General features: G+C 49.5%; 1 protein-coding gene and 1 pseudogene across 4 annotated transcripts in view; both read right to left on the bottom strand.

Moving 5' to 3' along the window:
* The window catches only part of TPCN1 (two pore segment channel 1), a 64,350-nt gene that overhangs the window by 23,792 nt on the left and 20,703 nt on the right, over positions 1–19,855 (bottom strand). For 3 of the 4 annotated variants that reach the window (XR_009521680.1, XM_060028143.1, XM_060028144.1), the window contains exons 3-7: positions 9,451–9,578; positions 3,752–3,928; positions 3,293–3,406; positions 2,334–2,464; positions 1,389–1,477 (exon numbers count right to left, since the gene is read on the bottom strand). Coding sequence is in view for 3 of the 4 variants with exons in the window: in XM_060028143.1 (XP_059884126.1) it covers positions 1,389–1,477; positions 2,334–2,464; positions 3,293–3,406; positions 3,752–3,928; positions 9,451–9,578 (639 nt within the window). In the remaining variant the exon portion in view is untranslated. The remainder of the gene's footprint in view (positions 1–1,388; positions 1,478–2,333; positions 2,465–3,292; positions 3,407–3,751; positions 3,929–9,450; positions 9,579–19,855) is intronic. The other variant, XM_060028145.1, reaches the window with a different exon arrangement.
* Positions 17,685–19,678, bottom strand: LOC132435911 (uncharacterized; annotated as a pseudogene).

Here is a 19,855-nt window from a genome sequence, read left to right as displayed (position 1 = left end):
TTGGGGCAACCAAATAAATAAAATTTTTAAAAATAATAAATCTGTATAGTAAAAAAAAAAGCAGTACGTACAGCACGGTGACGATAGTTAATGATACCATATTGTATATTTGAAAGTTGCTAGGAGAGTAGATCTTAAAAGTTCTCATCAGAAGGAAAAGAAATCGTAACTCTGTATAGTGATGGATGTTAACTAACCTTATTACGATGATCACTTTGCAGTATATACATAGCAAAGCATTATGTTGTCTACCTAAAACTAATACAGTGTTATATGTCAATTATATGTCGATTTTTTTTAAAAACGGAATTAAAAAAAGTTAATAATTTTAAGGCCGAAAATCTGTATTTTCATGTTAAAAAAAAACTAGTTTTAAAATGCTGGCTCAACACTTTCAGACCAAAGAAAACTCATCCACAGGCTGGATTTGGAACCCAGACTGCCGGTTTGCGATCTTTGGTTTTGAGAACATGACAGTCAAGCACAACTCCAAAGGGACCCTGTTGTTCCCCTGTCGCCAAATTAACACCATTAATTTTTTCCCTCTCAGAATGAGCTATTCCCCTGAGTCCTTGAAATCCGGAGTGGGAAAGGGAGTAACTCTGCCCTCAGGGGAAGTCAGCCCCCTTGGAACACAAAGGAAATTCTATCGAGAGTGGGGTGGAGGTGAGGTAAGTGGGAGTCAGTGGCTCAGGACAGAGCAGTCACGAGAAGCCGGGGCTTTCAGTGCTGGTGGGGGCCTTAGAGCCAGGGCTCTCTAGTTCCACTGTCTTCACCATCTGAGTACTGGAGAAGGGACCTTGGGCTACCTCGCCGCATTCTAAGACCTCCACGGTCTAAACCCTGTGTCTGAATGTGGCTGTCGCATCAATACTTGATCTTATCTGAAGAGGCAAGGCCTCCTCGGAGTTAGAAAGGCCATGACCTTGCTTTTACATCTAGTGAAGCTGAAGTGTGCAGACCCTAAGGTCCCAGGCACACGCTGTAGAGAAACCCTCCCCCGTGTGCGCCAGGAAACGCACGAGAATGTTCACTGCAGTGTGACCTGTGATAGTGAAAAGTGCCCACCAACAGAAGACGTGATAAATAAATTCGGATCTATTCACATATCAGATCACGACACTGCGGTGAAAATGAATGACATGCGTCTACGTGCAGCAGCATGAATAAAGGCCGGGGGTACCTCTGGGAGCCGAAGGGAATCGAGATCAGGAAAGGGTACAAAGGTGGCTTCCTTTTTTTTTTCCGATATTGCATTTCCTCAGTTGGGTGCTTACATCATTGTGAAAACCTTCCTGAATTGCTGAAACGGTCAAAGTACCTTTTTTTCTCAACTGTGAGTTTGCTTTTAGCGAGCGCCTGCATCCTGGGGCGCAGGAGAAACTCACCAAGGATGGCGAAAATGATCATGAAGAAGAGGAGCAGCGAGAGGATGTCCATGAAGGGTGGCAGGGACTGGAAGATCTGGCGCAGGTTGCTGGGGAGACAAACGGGGCCAGGAGGAGTGAGGCGCAGCCGGGGACGGACCAGGGCCCCGGGGGTGCTGGCTGGGACTCCTCAGTGGGGTACGTGCCTGTCAAGATGGGGGTCTGGTGCTCCCGACCCCCAGAACACTAAATCCCCTCTTGCCCTGGCTTGTGACATCATGCTTAGTGATCTCCTAGGCCTTCCACTCAGTGGGTGATGGGGAAAGAACCGGGGCAGGTGTAGCACTTACAGAGCCCAGGCAGGCAAGTGCCTGCAAGAGACGGAGACGGCAGGAGAAGGCCAGGTGCATGGACTCGGGTGACAAGGCCAGCTTGCCTGGGATGTGGGAAGACATTTCAGGGCCACCCAGTCCTAGGACATTTGTCTCCGGTTTTAAGGACGGGCACCAAGCGTGAATGGCCAGCCCGCTCTCACCCACAGTACCCCAGCCAAGAGGCTTTCCAGACGGATTCTCAAAACTCAGTTTGACCTCAGGCTAACGGCCTGGTTTGAGTTCAGCACCCCCAGTCTCAGGGGAGGTGTCAGGACAGCCTGCTGAGTCACGTGGACTTTGCTGAGCTCCTGCTTTAGGCTGTGTTTGGGCAGGTACTGTGCTCAGAGAGAGGACCAGCCCCAAAGAAGCACAAGTAAGGCAGGAGAGAGCCCTGGACCCCGAGTCAGGAGACCTGAACTTCAGCAGGAAGACCACCTGCCTCTCTGTGTGGGTTGAGTAGCAGAGGGAAGTGGGCATGACTATGTCCTACCCAAGTGCAGGAGTGGCCCTACTGCTACATCACTCACTGGCCCGGAGGGCCAGGCCAGGCCCTGATAGCGACTGTCTGAGCAGCTCCTCCCCCGGGCCTTACCGCCGGACGCCACCGCAGTACCGACAGTCCACCAGGAAGATGCAGCGCAGCGCCCGGGTCACCCGCACGTGGGACGTCTGCCGTACCAACACCACGATGGCCTCAACGAACTGCACCACCAGCACAGAGGTCTGTGGGTGGAGGGCACAGTGCGCCGTCAGCTCCTCTGACCCAGCCCCTCCTGTACACCCTGAACAGAGGGCTGGTTGGATACTGCCCAGCCCCGCCCGGAGTCCAGAGAGACCTTTCCCTCGCCCTTTCTCACCTCCCCCAACATCAAGCGGGCCCCAGGGAGAAGCCCTCTGGCTGCTGGCATAGATGTGCAGTCCCAGGAGAATGAGCCCCAGGGCGATGCTCCCAGCAGCTCATCAGATGATACCCGCTGAGCAAAGCTGCTATTCCGCAGGCCACATCCAGCCACCCTCTGCTTCCAGCTCTCCCCGCTTGCACCGTGAGGGCCCCTGAAGTCTGCAGCACACCCTGACCTCCAATTCCTTGGGCACATTCTCTTGTACAAGCGTGTGGGCTTTTTACACTGCCAAACGCCACTCTGACACATCCCGACTCACACCTCTCTCTGCCGCAGAGAGAGAAAAAGCATATAATATGGCCCTGATCGGTGTGGGCGTGGAGGCCGCACAGAGCTGGCTTTGAATCCCAACTCACCGGGATTTAGATCCCATTCTCTTCCAACTGGCTGCACGTACGATAGGAAGAGCACTACACCTCCCGCAAACGTCATCGTGCCAGTGCTTGGCACGCGCTAAACGCCGAACCACATTCGCTACTGTTAGCATCACTGTGACACCTGGAGCAAGGCGCGAAGCATGGCGAGTACAGGGACCCAAGGTTACACTTCTGAGCGCAGGACCAGACCCACGGGGGACTTGGAATTGAACTGAAGATACAGACTTGAAGTTGACAGGGGAGGAAATGCTGTAGGGAGGTGGGCACAGCACCTTGACCATGGTCCGTCTGTGCCGGATGAAGGTGTGAAGGCCCAGCCACCGCAACTTCATGCAGAGTTCAAACACGACCACCATCAGGGCAAACAGCTCCAGGGTCGCATGGACCTGCAGCCAAAGGGTGTGAAGGAGACGTGGCTTCCCCAGCGCCCGCCCTCCCCCAGCAGCAAGCACACCTGCCCGCCTTTTCATCTGAGGTTGGAGACAGCGGGTGGGACTGCTAATCAGGTATGCTGCCCACCTGGGGGCCAAAGCGGGCTACGGGTTCTGAGGCAATCCGAAGGCGCCCCTCCCTGGAATTTACAAAGGAGCAGAATCCCAGGGAGACGGGGGAGGTGCATTCAGTCGGGCGGGGACCCCGGGCAAGACGTCTGCCCTTCCAGAATGTTCCCTCTCAGTCTTGAGTTACTCTGCCCCCAGAGAGCCGTGGCTCCCAGCCATCCGGACACTCACGTAAATGCCCAGCCGGAGCGCGGGCACGGCCGGAGCCTCGCACAGGGACAGCAGCAGCAGGAGCAGGGCTGCGGACAGCTCCATCAGGTAGAAGAGGTGGTTGTGAGCAAAGAGGTAGGCCGCCAGCGCTTTGGCATTCTTGGGGTGGGTGAAGAACTTGTCGTTATTCTCACCTTCCTGAAAGAGCAAGCGTCACGTGGGCGAACGCGCCTGGAGACGATAGGGCAGCCAGGATGCGTGGTGGGCGGGGAGGGGGGAGGGCCCTTGGCCGGTGGGAGGAGATTCAGGCCAGAGTCGGGAGATGATGGAGAAGCAAAAGTGTGATCTTCGTAGAACCGCACACCAGTCAAGTCTCACCCTGGCCCGCTGATGGGGCTCCAAAGACTTCCTTCTTCCCAAAACTACTCAGAGGAATCAAAGAAAAAAAAATCCAAGAGATCGAAGAGAAGCGGGCACATCTGGTCCCCTCTGAGGTCAAACGTTCACTCTCAGCTGTGTCTGCGGGATGTTAAGTGCTTGAGGTCGGGGGGGTGGGGGGGTGGGGTGGGGTCTGGGGTAAACTAAGAACAGCTGAGTCCTGGCTCCCCCCCCCCTCCCTGGGTAACACCGAGAATGTTCCTTCACCTTTACAACCATCAACACTCGTACTCACTCCCCGGGTTCCTGCAAGACACTTAGGACGGCATCTGGCACACAGGAAGCTCCCCGCCAGAGGTTACCTGTTATTATTATTTTAAGTTATAGTAACACTGAGCGGAAAGTGTGAGGGTACCTTTATCACGCTCCTTCTTTACTCAGCTTTCCCCATCCCACTTCTTAATTTACTCCATTTCCACCTAATTTCCTAACCGCTTGATGCCTTCACCCCAACAGTAATGAGACAGCAGCTGACCCCCAGCGAGTGCCCTCCAGGCCCGGCACCATGCTCAGCACCACCCTCCCCCACACCACCCTCCCCCCGCCCCGCCCCGGCCCCGCTGAGCCCTCCACACTCCTCTCACGCCTGACAAGGAAATCCAGGCACAAAGAGCTTCAGTAGCACCTGAGCTCATAGAGCCAGACAGCCTGATTCCAGCGGCCCTGCTCTATTCTTGGCCTCCTGCCGATGTAGAAAGCAATGGACGGAGCAGACCGGGAACGGTCCACTTGGGAATACAAGCAGGTAACCCTCCCGGTTAGGACCGGCCTTCTGGGGCAGGTAGGGGATCTTCACTGCCTCCCCAGGGTTGGTGGGCACGGGGATAAGGGCTAAGTAAGGGAGGTCCCTCAGCTTCATCACCCCCGAACCCCACCCAGCAGCCGACGCAGAGAGAGTACTGATTGGCTCGTACTTTACAACCATCACCTTGCCTCAGTGCTTCTCAGCTGGGGGCAATGTGGACCACCTGCCCTCCCCTGACTCCGCCCTGGCCTGGAGACACGTTTGGTTGTCCCACCTGGGGGTGCTGCTGGCATCTAGAGGGTAAACTCCAGGGATGCTGCTAAACCTCCTCAAATGCGCAGGACAGCCCCTCACAACAAAGAATTATCCGGTCCCAAATGTCAATGGTGCTGAGTCGGGAGAATCTGTCTCATTCACTCCCAGCACAAACACTCAGAACAGAGGCTCTTCCCCTTGGCTCCAATCCCTAGAGGAGGAAAGGGGCCGAGCCAGAAGGGATGCCCAGAGCCCTTCTGAAAGCATTCCGGCTGTCCCGGAATGCAGTCTGACCTTCAACTATTCCGACTCTTCTGAGATGAGGCCACACTCAACCGTCCTCATAAACCCTTATTCTGGGGAAGGTGAAACTAACACATGCTCGGTGATTCCTGCAGAGGTTGCCAAGCCAGGCCAATGGGAAGAAGTGTCTCTGTGCCCAGAGGTGGCACACAGTGCCGTGGAAACAGCTCTGGCTGGTGGGCTCCTGTACTAGCCCGAGGTGGCTTCAGCTCGCCAAGCCTGTTTCAGAGATTTGGGAAGGCAAGAGGTACTGTCAGGTCCTCAGCTGGCACGGTGCCTGGTGCACACAGTAGGCATTTAATAGGTGTTTAAATGTGTTTAGTAGGCATTTAATAGGTGTTTAATAGGTGTTTAAATAGGATGAAGCACTCCTGCAAGGGATCATTCTCCAGGCCCCTGCCCAGCCCAAGGACTGCCCAGTAGCTGGGAGGCAGGGAGCTCTGACCTTGGCTGTGGTTTGCAGGGGGAACTTCAAGTGAGTCACTTCCCTGAAGCCGGCTACACCCCTATCCTCGTTATCAAAAAATAAAGACAAACCACAGACTCAACAGGGCAGGGAACGAACATCCTGGCGGTCACACGGAGGGCAGGCTGGACAAGCCTTGCTGCCAGTCCTGTGATCTGTGCCAGGCTGTGGTTTTCACCAGCATGGCCACGGCCACAGGGGACACGCATGGCCTGGGAAGCTTCTGGTTTGGATTTCTTAAAAAATGCAATTCTTGGGTAATTTCTTCCAACAAGTAGCCAGGGATGAAGGTCTGGCTAGAGGAAACCACTAACACGGGGGACTTGGATCTGACCGCTAGGACTTGAAACTGCCACAGACGAGATGGAGGATGAGGCCTCCCCTAGCGAGGACGGAGTGAAATACGACCCGAGTCACTGGATTCTGACCCAGACCCTAAGGAGAACACTGGCCTTGTTTTCTAGCTGCTGATCACGAACTAGGAGATTCATGATTAGGAAAAATAAGAAGGCAGGCCAGTTGCATGTGACTTCCAGGTCTTTGCTTTCTGCTCCCTGGGGCAGAAGTCCACACAGAAAACTAGGACTGTCTTGGAGGCAACAGGAGCGCCGAGCACACAGCTCCTGAGGGTGAGTGAGTTAACAGGTAAAATTTGGGAAGAGAGGAAACTGCAGGCACCAGATAGCCTCAAAGCAGCGAGCGGCCAATTACCCAAGCACACCAGCAACCTGCTTCAGGGGCCATGCTGCAGCTCCCCTGCAAGCATGAAAACGATTACCAGACACCAGCTAAAGCCATCCTCCAGAAACAGCCACGAACTACTGTCCATGGGGATCCAACTTTTGCTTTTAGTTTTAATTTTACAAAATGATGCATTTTTTGTAAAATAATTCAAATCATACACAGAATTATAAGGTAGTAAAAATTCCATCAGCCAAAAATAACCACCTTTAAAAAACAATAATAATCACCTTTAATATTTAGATAAATAACTTTCCAAATGTGAATGGGTATATATGCATAGATACAGAAACACAATATATAAAACTGTATAATTTATATATAAAAATCTTCACATGATACCTTCTGTTCTGTAACCTCTTTTCCCACAAAGACATGGCCCATTTTCAAGTGAATACATGGGGTCAGGTACAGAAGTGAGGCAACCACATAGAGAAGAAAAAACGTCATTTGGAGGCTGGATGGACACGGTTTAAGTCCAGCCTTGGCAATTTACTCGCTGGATGGCTTTGGACTCATTGAGCCCCTGGGAGTTTCAGGTGTATGACCTGGGAGATGATTAAACTGCTTGGTAGAGTTGTTAGAAAGATCAGCAAGTGCCCAGTTAAACTATATATAATTTGTTTGCGTTTTTTTTTGGGGGGGTTGTGTTTTTTGCCGTACCACGCAGCATGTGGGATCTTAGTTCCCCAACCAGGGGTTGAACCCGTGGCCCCTGCAGTGGAAGCAGGGAGTCTTAACCACTAGACGGCCAGGGAAGCTCCATTTGCATTATTTTTTAAAATTCCACATATAAGTGATATCATATAATATTTGTCTTTCTCTGTCTGACTTACTTCACTTAGTATAATATTCTCTAGGTCCATCCATGCTGCTGCAAATGGCAACATTTCATTCTTTTTTATGTCTAAGTAACATTCTATAGTGTATATATACACCACATCTTAAACCAATTGTCTGCTGACAGGTACTTGGGTTGCTTCCATGTCTTAGCTATTGTAAATAATGCTGCTATGAATGTCAGGTTGCATGTATCTTTTCAAATTAGAGTTTTTGTCTTTTCTGGATATATACCCAGGAGTGGGACTGCTGGACCATATCGTAGCTCTATTTTAGGTTCTTTCTGGAAACCTCCATACTATTTTCCATAGTGGCTGCATCAATTTACATTCCCACCAACAGTGTAGGCGGGGCTCCCTTTTCTCCACACCCTCCGTAGCATTTATTATTTGTAGACTTTTTGATGATAGCCATTTTTATTACTAATGTTCTCACCTGCTTAAGGAAAGAAGGAATTACCAAGCAGCTATTCTAATTCCATATTCTGACCCATCCCACCCTCTTGTCTAGCACCTATTCAACTTTGGAGAAGGTGACAGTGCATAAGGGGGCCCTGCCACATCAACTGGCATGCCCAAGCTTGCTAAAATTTCCCTAAAACATTTCTATTGCCTTAACCTGCCTGAATCAAAATACATTTCTTGAGGAGTACAGCCATAAAATGCGAGAAACACACAGACACCCAAACAACTATCAAATAAGTATCTGAATTTCATTATATCTTTTTTAAAAAATAGCAAAGCAAATAATTACAAGGGAGAGCTGCTTCAAACAAAAAAAGATTAGGGGAAAATGATCATTCAAATGAATTTAAGAAAAATTCCATTTCCTCACCCAAACCCTTATTCAATGCACAGCTGAAGCTGAAATCTTATAATGACAAAAATGGCAAGATTACGGTGAAAATGCCATAGACAGACTGGAAGTTAATAGGCAATATCCCCTTTGGAGGGTATTCGATACTATATGACAAGGGCATTAAAAAAGGTTGATTCCAAAAAAAAAAAAAAAAGGTTGATTCCTTCTACCCACTGATTCCACTTCTTGGAGTCTTTCCTAATAAAATAATCCTAGATATTAAAGAGAAAAAGAGAGAAATAGCCGTGGGCACAGATTGTCCTCGGATTATAATTTATAATAGGGAAATATAAAAAGAGAAAATATCCAACCTTATCAGGATAGTTAAGTAAATTAGTACGCACTTACCAGATAGAATTATAAAGACTTTAAAATTTGTTTACAAGAGTTATAACATGAGAAAAAAGCTTATGCCACATGCTAGGGGGAAAAAAAAGCAGACTGTACAGCTATAGCTACCACAGGACTTTAAAATTATTTTAGAAGACCCCTGAAACCTATGTATTATTCTTTTTTTTTGTATTATTCTTAAATAATGTTGTCAGCGACTGCGTTAGGTGAATTTTTTTTCACATCGCCTTTGTACCGAAACTTATTGTAATGAGCATGCGTGACTTTTATTAAAAAGTATTCTTTTTCTTTAAAAAAACAAAAACAAAAACTAAGCATGAAACAGCAAACATGAGAGCAGCAGCAAGTTAAACAGGAAGGGAATAAAGATCTCTAGATTCCCCACACTAAGTCAGCAGTGTTAAGTAGATAAAAGAATTCCCTCCGGAGAACCGGCCTCTCAATGTGCCTGAGAAGAGGGAGCGGGGCAGGGGAGGCCAAGTGGACAGACTTGGGGAACCTTGGGGGCAGGCAGAGCCACAAACTGGGGGTCCCGAGAGCAAGCCCGTTCACATCACCCTTCCGTGTGGGCACAATCGGGTTGGCTCTCCCAGCCTGATCTTAGGAGATGAGAAGCTCACACACGGAGCAGAATTGAGTTGCTGGGCACCCAACAGAACCCCGGCTATCCTACTCCACCAACAGGGGCCAAGAATGGCCAGGTCCTGACCGGAAGATACTCACCTGGAGGTAGATTGCTGCCTCTTGATAATTCATCTCCCAGTTGTGTCCGGTGAGGCTGGAGGGGGAACTCTCGCCCCCTGAGCTCAGATTGGGGGTGCAGGAGTCATGGACGGCATATTTGCCTCCATCTGCATTGCAAGAGGAGATTCACTTACAACCCAGGCTTAAGAGAATAAAGACACCATTCACCAGGAGAAAAGGTTGGCAGTCACCTCGTATGCTCACACACATCCTATTAACTGTAAGTCAACGCACCATCCCGTGTACTAATGACAGCAAGAATTAGTATGCCTAGTTCAAAATGTTTTTCTTACACGGATGGACACGAAGGGTATTATGCTTAGTGAAATAAGTCAGACAGAGAAAGACAAATACTTTATGATATCACTTATATGTGGAATCTAAAAAATAAGACAAACTATTGAATATAAACAAAAAAAGCAGACTCAGAAATAGAGAACAAACTAGTGGTTACTAGTAGGGAGAGGGAAGGGGGGAGGGGCAAGATAGGGATAGGGATTAAGAGATACAAACTACTATGTATAAAATAAATAAGCTACAGGGGTATACTGTGCGGCAGAGGAATATTTTATAATAACTATAAATGAAGCATAACCTTTAAAAATTGTGTATCACTATGTTATACACCCGAAACTTATATATTGTACATCAACCATACCTCAATTTTAAAGAGTTTTTCCTTCTCTTGTTAAGTGAAAAAAGCAAGTATAAAAAAAGCACATACTGTATGCTATCTTTTGTGTAAGAAAGGGAGAAAACAAGAAAACACAGAGATATCTACTTAACAAAAGAAACAGGAAGAACAAATTAGAACTCGATGAAATTGATTGCCTACAACGGATGTAGGGAACAGTGTAGAAGTCACTCAGAGGGAGTGATCTTTTTGATTACTTCTGACTTTTGGAAGCGTGTTAATATACTACCTTGTCAAAAAATAAAACCAATTGGAGTTTTTCACTGGTGCAGTGTCCTCTGTGGCTTTTCCCTGCTGACATCCATGCCCTTTCCTTGCAGTAACAGCCCCATCTGCTTTTGAAGGACATCCTCTTCCTACCTTCTGTCCATATTCTTTGGCTCTGGCCAACTCCACCCCTGGCCCCCAGGCAGATGATCCAGTGCAATGAGATCCCCTCAGCCCCCCAGGACAGGCGTTGGTTCAGGCAGCAGTGCTGACCCAAGCCCAGCCAATGAGGGCTGAACTTGGAACTTTTCCTGGACCAGTTAGAAAGGAGGGGCTCTTTCCCTGTTGCTGCTGGCGGTTGCCTCTGCCACGACCTGGGGAAAACCTGCCCGAGTTACATCCCTGGGATCAAGCTGTGCCCAAAATCTACCTCGTAGCGTTTCTGAAGTCTGAGCCCACAAATATCCTTTTACACTTAAGCCTGTTTGGGTTGGGCTCGTCATAACACTCAGGTGTCTCCACTGACATATGCGATGGCACCGAGAAATGACTCTCAGCTTTGTAAATTTATTGGGAAGAAGAGAATCTAGGATGAGAATTGGGTTCCCCTAACCCACATTCCCAATGACCCACCTATGGGAGGGTAAAGAATCAAATGTTTGGCTAATGAGTCATGCACAGTGGCAGGGAGCAGATGTGTAAAGCTCACAACCAAACAGGAAAGGAGAGGAAACTGGCAGGGTTCAAAGGGCTGTTGGGTCACAACTGGTCCTTCTGACTTTGAACTGCTAAGCAAGGGCAGTCAGGTCTGCCCTCTGCAAAGCTCTTCTCTACCGAGTTTTAAATACTTTTACTGAGATATATTTGACACACAATAAACTGCACATATTTAAAGTATTCAATTTGGTATGTGTTGACATGCGTACACACTCGTGAAACCATTACTAAATACAATCAAGGTAATATAACCGTCACCCTTTCAAGCCCTCCCCCCCACCCATCCATCCTCAGGCAACCGCTCATCTGCTTTCTGTCACGATCAGACGAACCTGCATCTCTTAAAATTTTATGTAAACAGCATCACAGTATGTACTCTTTTTTTTGTTTGGCTTCTTTCACTTGGCATAATTTTTTTTTTTTTTTTTGCGGTACGCGGGCCTCTCACTGTTGTGGCCTCTACCGCTGCGGAGCACAGGCTCCAGACGCGCAGGCTCAGCGGCCATGGCTCACGGGCCCAGCCGCTCCGCGGCAATGTGGGATCTTCCCGGACCGGGGCACGAACCCGTGTCCCCTGCATCGGCGGGCGGACTCTCAACCACTGCGCCACCAGGGAAGCCCCGGCATAATTATTTTAAATTCATCCATGTTATAGGGTGTATCAGTAGTCCATTCTGTTTTATTGCTGAGTAGTATTCCATTGCATGGATGTACCACAGTTTATCCATTCACATTTAGATTGCTGCCAGGGTTTCGCTATTTCATACACTTTTTTTTTTTTTTTTTTTTTTTGCGGTACGCGGGCCTCTCACTGCTGTAGCCTGTCCCGTTGCGGAGCACAGGCTCTGGACGCACAGGCTCAGCGGCCATGGCTCACGGGCCCAGCCGCTCCGCGGCATGTGGGATCCTCCTGGACCGGGGCAGGAACCCGTGTCCCCTGCATCGGCAGGCGGACTCTCAACCACTGCGCCACCAGGGAAGCCCGGGTTTCGCTATTTCAAATGACTGCTATGAACATTCACGTACAGGGTATGGTATGGACAAAGGCTTTCATTTCTCTGGGGTAAATACCTAGGGCTGAAATAGCTAGATCATACATTTAATTTTTTTACAAAACTACCAAACTGTTTTCCAAATTGATTGTACCATTCTACATTCCCACTAGCAGTGAATGAGAGTTGCAGGTCCTCTACCTCCTCACCAACAATTGACATGCTCAGTTTTCTTAGTCAACTATTCTAAAAGGTTGTGATGGTACTGCATTGTTTTAATTCCAATGCTTTTACTTTGTGTTTCCTTAATGACTAATAATGTTGAGCATCTTTCCATATCTTTATTTGCCATTTGTACAACTTAACTGAAGTGTCTCCAAATCTTTCTTTTACCTTTTTCTTTCCTTTTCTTTGGAAGGTTTTTATTTTTAAAAAATTTTTTAAAATTTGTATTTATTTATTTATTTATTTATCTATGTATTCATTTATGGCTGTGTTGAGTCTTCGTAGCCGTGTGCGGGCTTTCTCTAGTTGCAGCAAGCAGAGGCTACTCCTCGTTGCGGTGCACAGGCTTCTCATTGCGGTGGCTTCTCGTTGTGGAGCACGGGCTCTAGGCGCACGGGCTTCAGTAGTTTACCTGCTTATTTATTAGGTTATTTTCTTCTTTTTGAATTTTGAGAGTTTACATAAATATACAAATATTTATCTCTGATTAATATGTCTACTCCAGTTTTGATTATTTCTTTGAATTAGTGATTAGTGTAGCTTTTTCCATTCTTTTAATCTCTTTGTGTCTTTTTTTTTTTAAAGGAGAAACATTTTTTTTTTTTTTTGGTTGCACCAGGTGTGCTCCTTAGTTGTGGCATGCAAACTCTTAGTTGCGGCATGCATGTGGGATCTAGTTCCCTGACCAGGGATAGAACCCAGGCCCCCTGCATTGGGAGCATGGAGACTTATCCACTGCACCACCAGGGAGTTCCCTCTTTGTGTCTTTATATTTAAACTTTGTTTCCTGTAGGCAGCATAGAGTTTGGTCTTGCTCCTTTCTCCCAATCCGAAAAACTCTGCCTTTTAATTGGAGTATTTAGATTATTTACAATTAAGTAATTACTAATATGATTAGGCTTAAATATATCATCTTGCAATTTATCGCATAGTTGCCACACCTGTTCTTTGTTCTTGTTTTCTGCCTTCTTTTGGATGACCGTATATTTTTTTATGGTTCCATTTTATCTCCTTGTTGGCTTATTAGCTACAATGCTTTCTTTTGTTATTCAGAGGTTGCTCTGGGGTTTATAGTATACATTTTAGATTTATCACGTCTACCATCAAGAGACCACTTCATGTCTAGTATAAGACTCTTACAACAGTATAGTTCTTTTTCTCCCCTCCCAACTTTGTGCGTCTGGAAGCGAAGGGACTTCCAGTTCACAAACCTACTCTGGATTGAGCTCCGTTGCTAGCATGTGTAACTAGGACAGTCTTTCTGGAAGGGACTGCACCAGTGAAGGATATAAGAAAAGTAATGAGTTAACACTACTTGCTCTGTGCTGAGTGCTCCATGCTGATTAACTCACGTAATCCTCACCATCCCATAAGATACACACTAGCATAAATCCTACTGTACAGAGAGGTTAACAACTTGCCCAAGGTCACACAGCTGTAAAGGGCTGAGCCAGGATTTAACCCCAGGCAGCGCCCCTCCAGAGCAGCTGCATTTAACCACTATGCTACACTCCCACCCTCTAAGAAAGACAAGTCTGCAGTGAAGGACAGCAGAGAATGGTTTTAAACTAGTGGTAGCAAATACCTATGGATCGCTTATTACGTGTCAAAATCTATTCTGTGGCAGATTTTTTTCCCCAAAGATAGCCACAGCATTATCTTTCATACTACATGCTCTTCTAGAACCCTGTCAACTCCCTACAAAGAGGTAGAGACTATGTCTCCTCCTCCTGAAACCAGGTGAGGCTTTGTGACCCTCTTGACCAAGAGAGGATAGAGGAAGTAATGCTTATGACTTCCAAAGCTAAGTCATCAAAATGCTTCCACCTTCTTCTCTTGGGTCTCTTGCTCTTGGAACGCAGCCACCATGTTGTGAGAGAGGCCCACGGAGGAGAATCAAGGCGCCCAGTCCACAGCCCAGCTGAGCTGCCAGGAAGCAGCCGGCGCCAACTTGTTGGTCAGGCTGAATAAGTCATCTCACAAACAGACCCCCAGCCCCAGTCACTGTGTGGGGCAGAGAAGCTGCCCCTCCCCCAAGCCCTGCCCAAACTGCAGACTCACGAGCAGAATAAATGATGTCTTCGTCTTAAGGTGCTGTGTTTGGGGCTGGTTCGTTATACAGCAATAGATAACTGATACATACCTGAGTACTTTCTACCAATCAAGCTATTTAATTCTCACAGCAATCCTATGAAGAAGGTAATATTATTATTCCCACTTCAGACTTGAGGAGATTGAGGTGCAGAAGGTTAAGTACCTTCCTGGGGTCATGCAGCCAGCGAGAAGAAGGGCTTGGATACCAAACTAGGCTGGTTAGCTTCTAATTAGTAGGCTGCATGCCTCTCAAGGATTCAAAACCCGAAAAGGAGGACAAGGTAGTGCCGAAAGGATTAAAAATATAGCAGCGGGGGCTTCCCTGGTAGCACAGTGGTTGAGAGTCCGCCTGCCAATGCAGGGGACGCGGGTTCGTGCCCCGGTCCGGGAAGATCCCACATGCGGCGGAGCGGCTGGGCCCGTGAGCCACAACTACTGAGCCTGCGTGTCCGGAGCCTGTGCTCCGCAACGGGAGAGGCCACAACAGCGAGAGGCCCGCGTAGCGCAAAAAAAAAAAAAAAAAAATATATATATATATATATATATATATATATATATATATATATATATATATATATATAGCAGCAGTTCCATCACTCAAATGGAGTAACAGGTAGAAGGCAGGACATCTGGCTGCAGCCAGCCCTTGATCATCCTGGTCCTGCTCTACCAATGCCAACATTTCCCAACTCTGATCCCAGTGCCCATTTCTGAAAGAACTAAGCCCTAGGCAGAGACAGGAGAAGGTCAAACCACCTTCCTCCACCCGCTCACATGGACCAGGGAAGCATGAGCCAAAACGTGACTCCCAAGTAGGAGAAAGATGCCTGCCGGCATCTGGATGGAGCTGGGAGCTTGTGCGCCTGCGCCCTGTCCTCCATGACCTTTGCACAGCACGGCAGGAGCCAGCACCCGGGACACAGCAGCCCTAGGTCGAATAAATAGTGGTGCTGGTGCGGGGTGGGCGGCGACAGGCTGGCACAGATGGCAGCGGACATTAGTGCCATTTTCCCAGCCCGTGCTAGACATAAGCGTCTGCAGGAGCCCCTGCCTTGGAGACCCCCGTGTAAGCCTTCCGAGCCCTTCTTCTCGTGTAGGGGTCTCAGCAAATTGATCCAGTTTCTGCCTCCCGCCCGGGAGCTCTCTCAGACCCATCCTGGTGGGGAGAAGGCACGTGGTCCTCCTCAACTTCTCCCCTTTGCCCCCATCACTTACACCATACACCACTGTGATGGGGGGCGGGGGAACGCTACAGCATCCCCCAGTGCAGGCCAATCCTTGCCACTTCCACCTCACTCACACCAATGGCTTTTGCCTGGGAGCAGGTGACCCTTGGTATCTTTTATTATTTTTTTTGGCGATACGCGGGCCTCTCACTGTTGTGGGCCTCTCCCGTTGCGGAGCACAGGCTCCGGATGCGCAGGCTCAGCGGCCATGGCTCACGGGCCCAGCCGCTCCGCGGCATGTGGGATCTTCCCGGACCGGGGCACGAACCCGTGTCCCCTGCATCAACAGGCGGACTCTCAACCACTGCGCCACCAGGGAAGCCCAACTCTTGGTATCTTGAAGGGCCCTGGTTTGGGTGAGAGACAGTCTTCTCCCCCGATGCACAAACAACAATTCCATCCAGTCTCTGAAATCCACAAGGACCCCTGGGACAGGGAGACAGACCAGCCTTCCAGCTGCCTTGGGAGGACGGTCCTCACGGCCGGAAATCTTTCACATCACCTTCCCCCCACCCCCCATGGCCTATAAGTCGCCAGGTCTGGGAGGGTCTCCTCTCTCTAATCCATCTCCACTCCCCACATTCACTGGAGCCTCCTGCCTTTCACCTAGAAGTCAGCAACAGCCTTCAGGCTGGTTCTCGCTGCCTGGGCCTTTCCCTGACCTCCGGGGAGTCTCGCTGCAGGATGAAGTCGGTAAAGCGTAAATCTGATCCTATCCCTCAGGTGCTTAACAATCTTTCAATAGCTCGCCCTAGGGAAAGACTTCAGACTCAGCAAGGGTCTTTAGGATCTCGCTCCCACTGCATCTCTCTCCATTTCCTGTTCCTTCCCAAACTCCTAAAGGCCATGTAGTTCCTCAGAGGGCAGCTGGTTACTGCCAAGCACTAGGATACCGGGGCCCCCATGCAACAGCAAGCATCACAGAGACAAAACGTATGCTCTCCAGTCACAGATCATACCTGGTGGCTGGCAGGTGTGAGGAGACATGTGAGGCTACAAAGGGCAGAACAAGGACTTGGGAGGAGATGTCACAGGACGGGCATTTCCACCAGATCCCAGGAAGGCTTTTCTAACTACAAGAGCTGCCCCTGGGACTTCCCTGGCGGTCGGTCCAGTGGTTAAGACTTCACCTTCCTATGCAGGGGGTGCGGATTCAATCCCTGGTCAGGGAGCTAAGACCCCACATGCCTCATGGCCAAAAAAACCAAAAACATAAAACAGAAGCAATATTGTAACAAATGCAATAAAAACTTTAAAAATGGTCCACATCGAAAAAAGAATCTTAAAAAAAAAAAAGAGCTGCCCCCAAATGCACTGGGCAAAGGGGGCTTTAACTCTGTCATGTTTGATTTATTAAAATTAAGTAAGCACTAAGCTCTGGTGGCGCTGGGTACATATGTGTTTGTCATTTTATTCCTAACGTGATCTGTAAGTTAGAAATAATTCTTGGGCTTCCCTGGTGGCGCAGTGGTTGAGAATCTGCCTGCCAATGCAGCGGACACGGGTTCGAGCCCTGGTCTGGGAAGATCCCACGTGCCGCGGAGCAACTGGGCCCGCGAGCCACAATTACTAAGCCTGCACGTCTGGAGCCTGTGCTCCGCAACAAGAGGGGCCGCAATAGTGAGACGCCCGTGCACCGCGATGAAGAGTGGCCCCCGCTCGCCGCAACTAGAGAAAGCCCTCGCACAGAAACGAAGACCCAACACAGCCATAAATAAATAAATAAATTTTTTTTAAAAAAAAATAAAGAATTCTTAATAAAAATATTTTAAAACCAACAATGAATGGCATTGTTCTACTCGTTGTTTTGATGGGCATCCCCAGGGGCGGAGTGCAGCTCCTAGGTGCTGGGGGCCCCAGCTGCTGGAGGTACCTGGATAGTCCCTGCCCTCTGGGGGCGCCTGTCTGCCAAGGCAGCACATACGCCATCAACACGGGGCCTCAAGAGGAGGCTTCAACAGAGGGAGGTTCCCCCAGCAAGCGGCAAGTTGGACCAGCTGCCTTTGCAATTCACAGCATCTATGAATTTACAGATACATAAAGACGGTGAGGGGGACAGGCAAGGGGGTGCAGATGGCTTTAAAAATGACTCCCAACTTATGAACCACCCATGGGGCCAGCCATGCCACACCTGGTGCAGAGCCCAGCCGCTTGGATCCTGCTGGCTACCAGAAGCCTTCCACCAACACTGCCTCGCTGCACCGAGAGGGTGACAGGGTCTTCTTTAGCACACAGGTCTCTCCCCTACCCTAACTAACCTCAGCCCCACAATCTCATCAACTCAGCTTCTGCTGAAATAACAAACACACTTACAGGGCATACTCTGTGTGCCAGGCTATTCTCAGCACCATATATTTATTTATGTATTTATATAAATGTATATATTTCTATAAATTTCATACTCACAATAACCCTATGAGGTGGCGACCATTATTGTGCCCATTTTACAGATGAGGCAATGGAAGCCCAGAGAGATCTGTGAACTTGCCCGGGTCTCACACAGTTAGAAGGTCAGCAGGTTCCGTGCTGAGAATCCCCATGCTAAACCACAGAGCATAGCGTGCTCTACGGGCTACGGGGCTTCCCTGCGTGGACCTGAGTACTTTCTGAGGCTCATCTTAGAAATGATGAGTGTCAGGTCTGGGGTCTTAGAAAGGATGATGGTCAGGTCTGAAATGGATCACAGAGACCACTTAATTGAATGCCTGTCTCTTAGAGATGGGAAACTGAGGCCAGGGAGGGGAGGTGTGCCTGCGTAACAGGGCTGACCCGTCAGAGAGCCAGCTCTAGCACCTGGGCCTCCTGGCTCCCCTCCTAGAGCTTCCCCACCACAAACACTGGTCACTCATCCCTCACTACAGTAATGTGGACAGTGGTCTGACGCCCACTGTCTGCCACTGTGTAATTGCTGGTGCACAACTGTGAGACAAATCAAAGAATAAGCCACTGGCCTAATCCTACCCACCTGGGCCAAATTTGCACTTGCTGGGAGAAACAGCGGCCCCCGGGTCTCCAGGTGAAAGTTGATGATGCAACTTTCGGGGCAACCCCTGCACAGGGAAAGTCTGGACAACAAGGCGGTCTGGAGCGCTCTCACACAGCACCCCAGGCCCAGCCCCCTCCTGTGATCAGGGACCAGCCCTCACACCAGTGGATGTCAGAGACCACATAAGAATCAACACGTTCGACCTCTGACTTTGGCACCGTGCTCGCCCAGGGCAGGGTGGGTGTCTCCAGACGAGCTGGAAAGGCAAGGTCAAGGCATACCGCAAGGGCCCAGCTGGAGGAGGTGGGATGACCTCACGATGGGGCTGTCGGGGAGCTGGCCATCCGCCGCCTCGTCCAGGAACATGATGGCCGGCCCTCGCCTCTGCATTTCCGTCTTTCCTGGGAGGCAGCTGGCCCAGAAACGGGCGGGAAGAAGGAGGAAAAAAACGATACACAGCAGCGCAGGAGGGTGGGAGTGGCAGTCTTCTGGCTCCCACAGCAAACCAGCTTCTCCGCTCGCAGGAGAAGGGCCAGAGGAAGCTGACTAGGAACATTCTTGGCAACCAGGAAGATCCCATGCGGAGCCTCTAGGGCAAGTCCCCCCAACCCCAACCCCCAAAGAGAAACACTTTGTTCTGCACTTCGGGTGCCCTGGGCAGAGAACTCTCCTGTGAAACCAGCCTGCAGCCTTTTCAGGCCCAACGACTTTTGCCACTAAAGATTTATGCATCACCAACCCCTTAACTGCCCTCCCTGCATCCTGGCAGTCAGCCCAGGGAGGTGAACATAGAGGAGAAGGAACAGAAAGAAACTGCTGAACTGACAGGCACTGGAATACAAAACAACAATAACAACAACAAAAGAACTCCCTCCAAGTAGGAGAGAAGTTCCCCACACAGAGGACAGGCAGACAAACCAGGATGACCTGTTTGCACAGATGGTAACGTTTTCCTCCAAGCTGATGTAACAGGGCCCAGAGGCTCCCTGCAAAACAGCTGGCTGCTTTGCATGCAGCCTCTGAAACGACCCTGTGGGGAATCCAAGATTTCCACGTGCAGCAGCATCCTGGTGGCACTGGGTAAACAGAAACAGTTTCCATATGCCGGCTATGAAGTGGAGCCAGGGAGGAGAGGAAAAGAGCGGGCAGGTGAGGAGGGCTTCTGTGACCCAGCCCCCCCGTCCAGCGAGCGCAGGGTCCACCAGGGCTGGGTAAATCACTGCGGCCTTCCTTTGGGGCCTGG

This window comes from Delphinus delphis, chromosome 13 (genome assembly GCF_949987515.2).
Source record: "Delphinus delphis chromosome 13, mDelDel1.2, whole genome shotgun sequence".
Lineage (NCBI taxonomy): Eukaryota > Metazoa > Chordata > Mammalia > Artiodactyla > Delphinidae > Delphinus > Delphinus delphis.
This window is presented reverse-complemented; position numbering and strand designations above follow the sequence as displayed.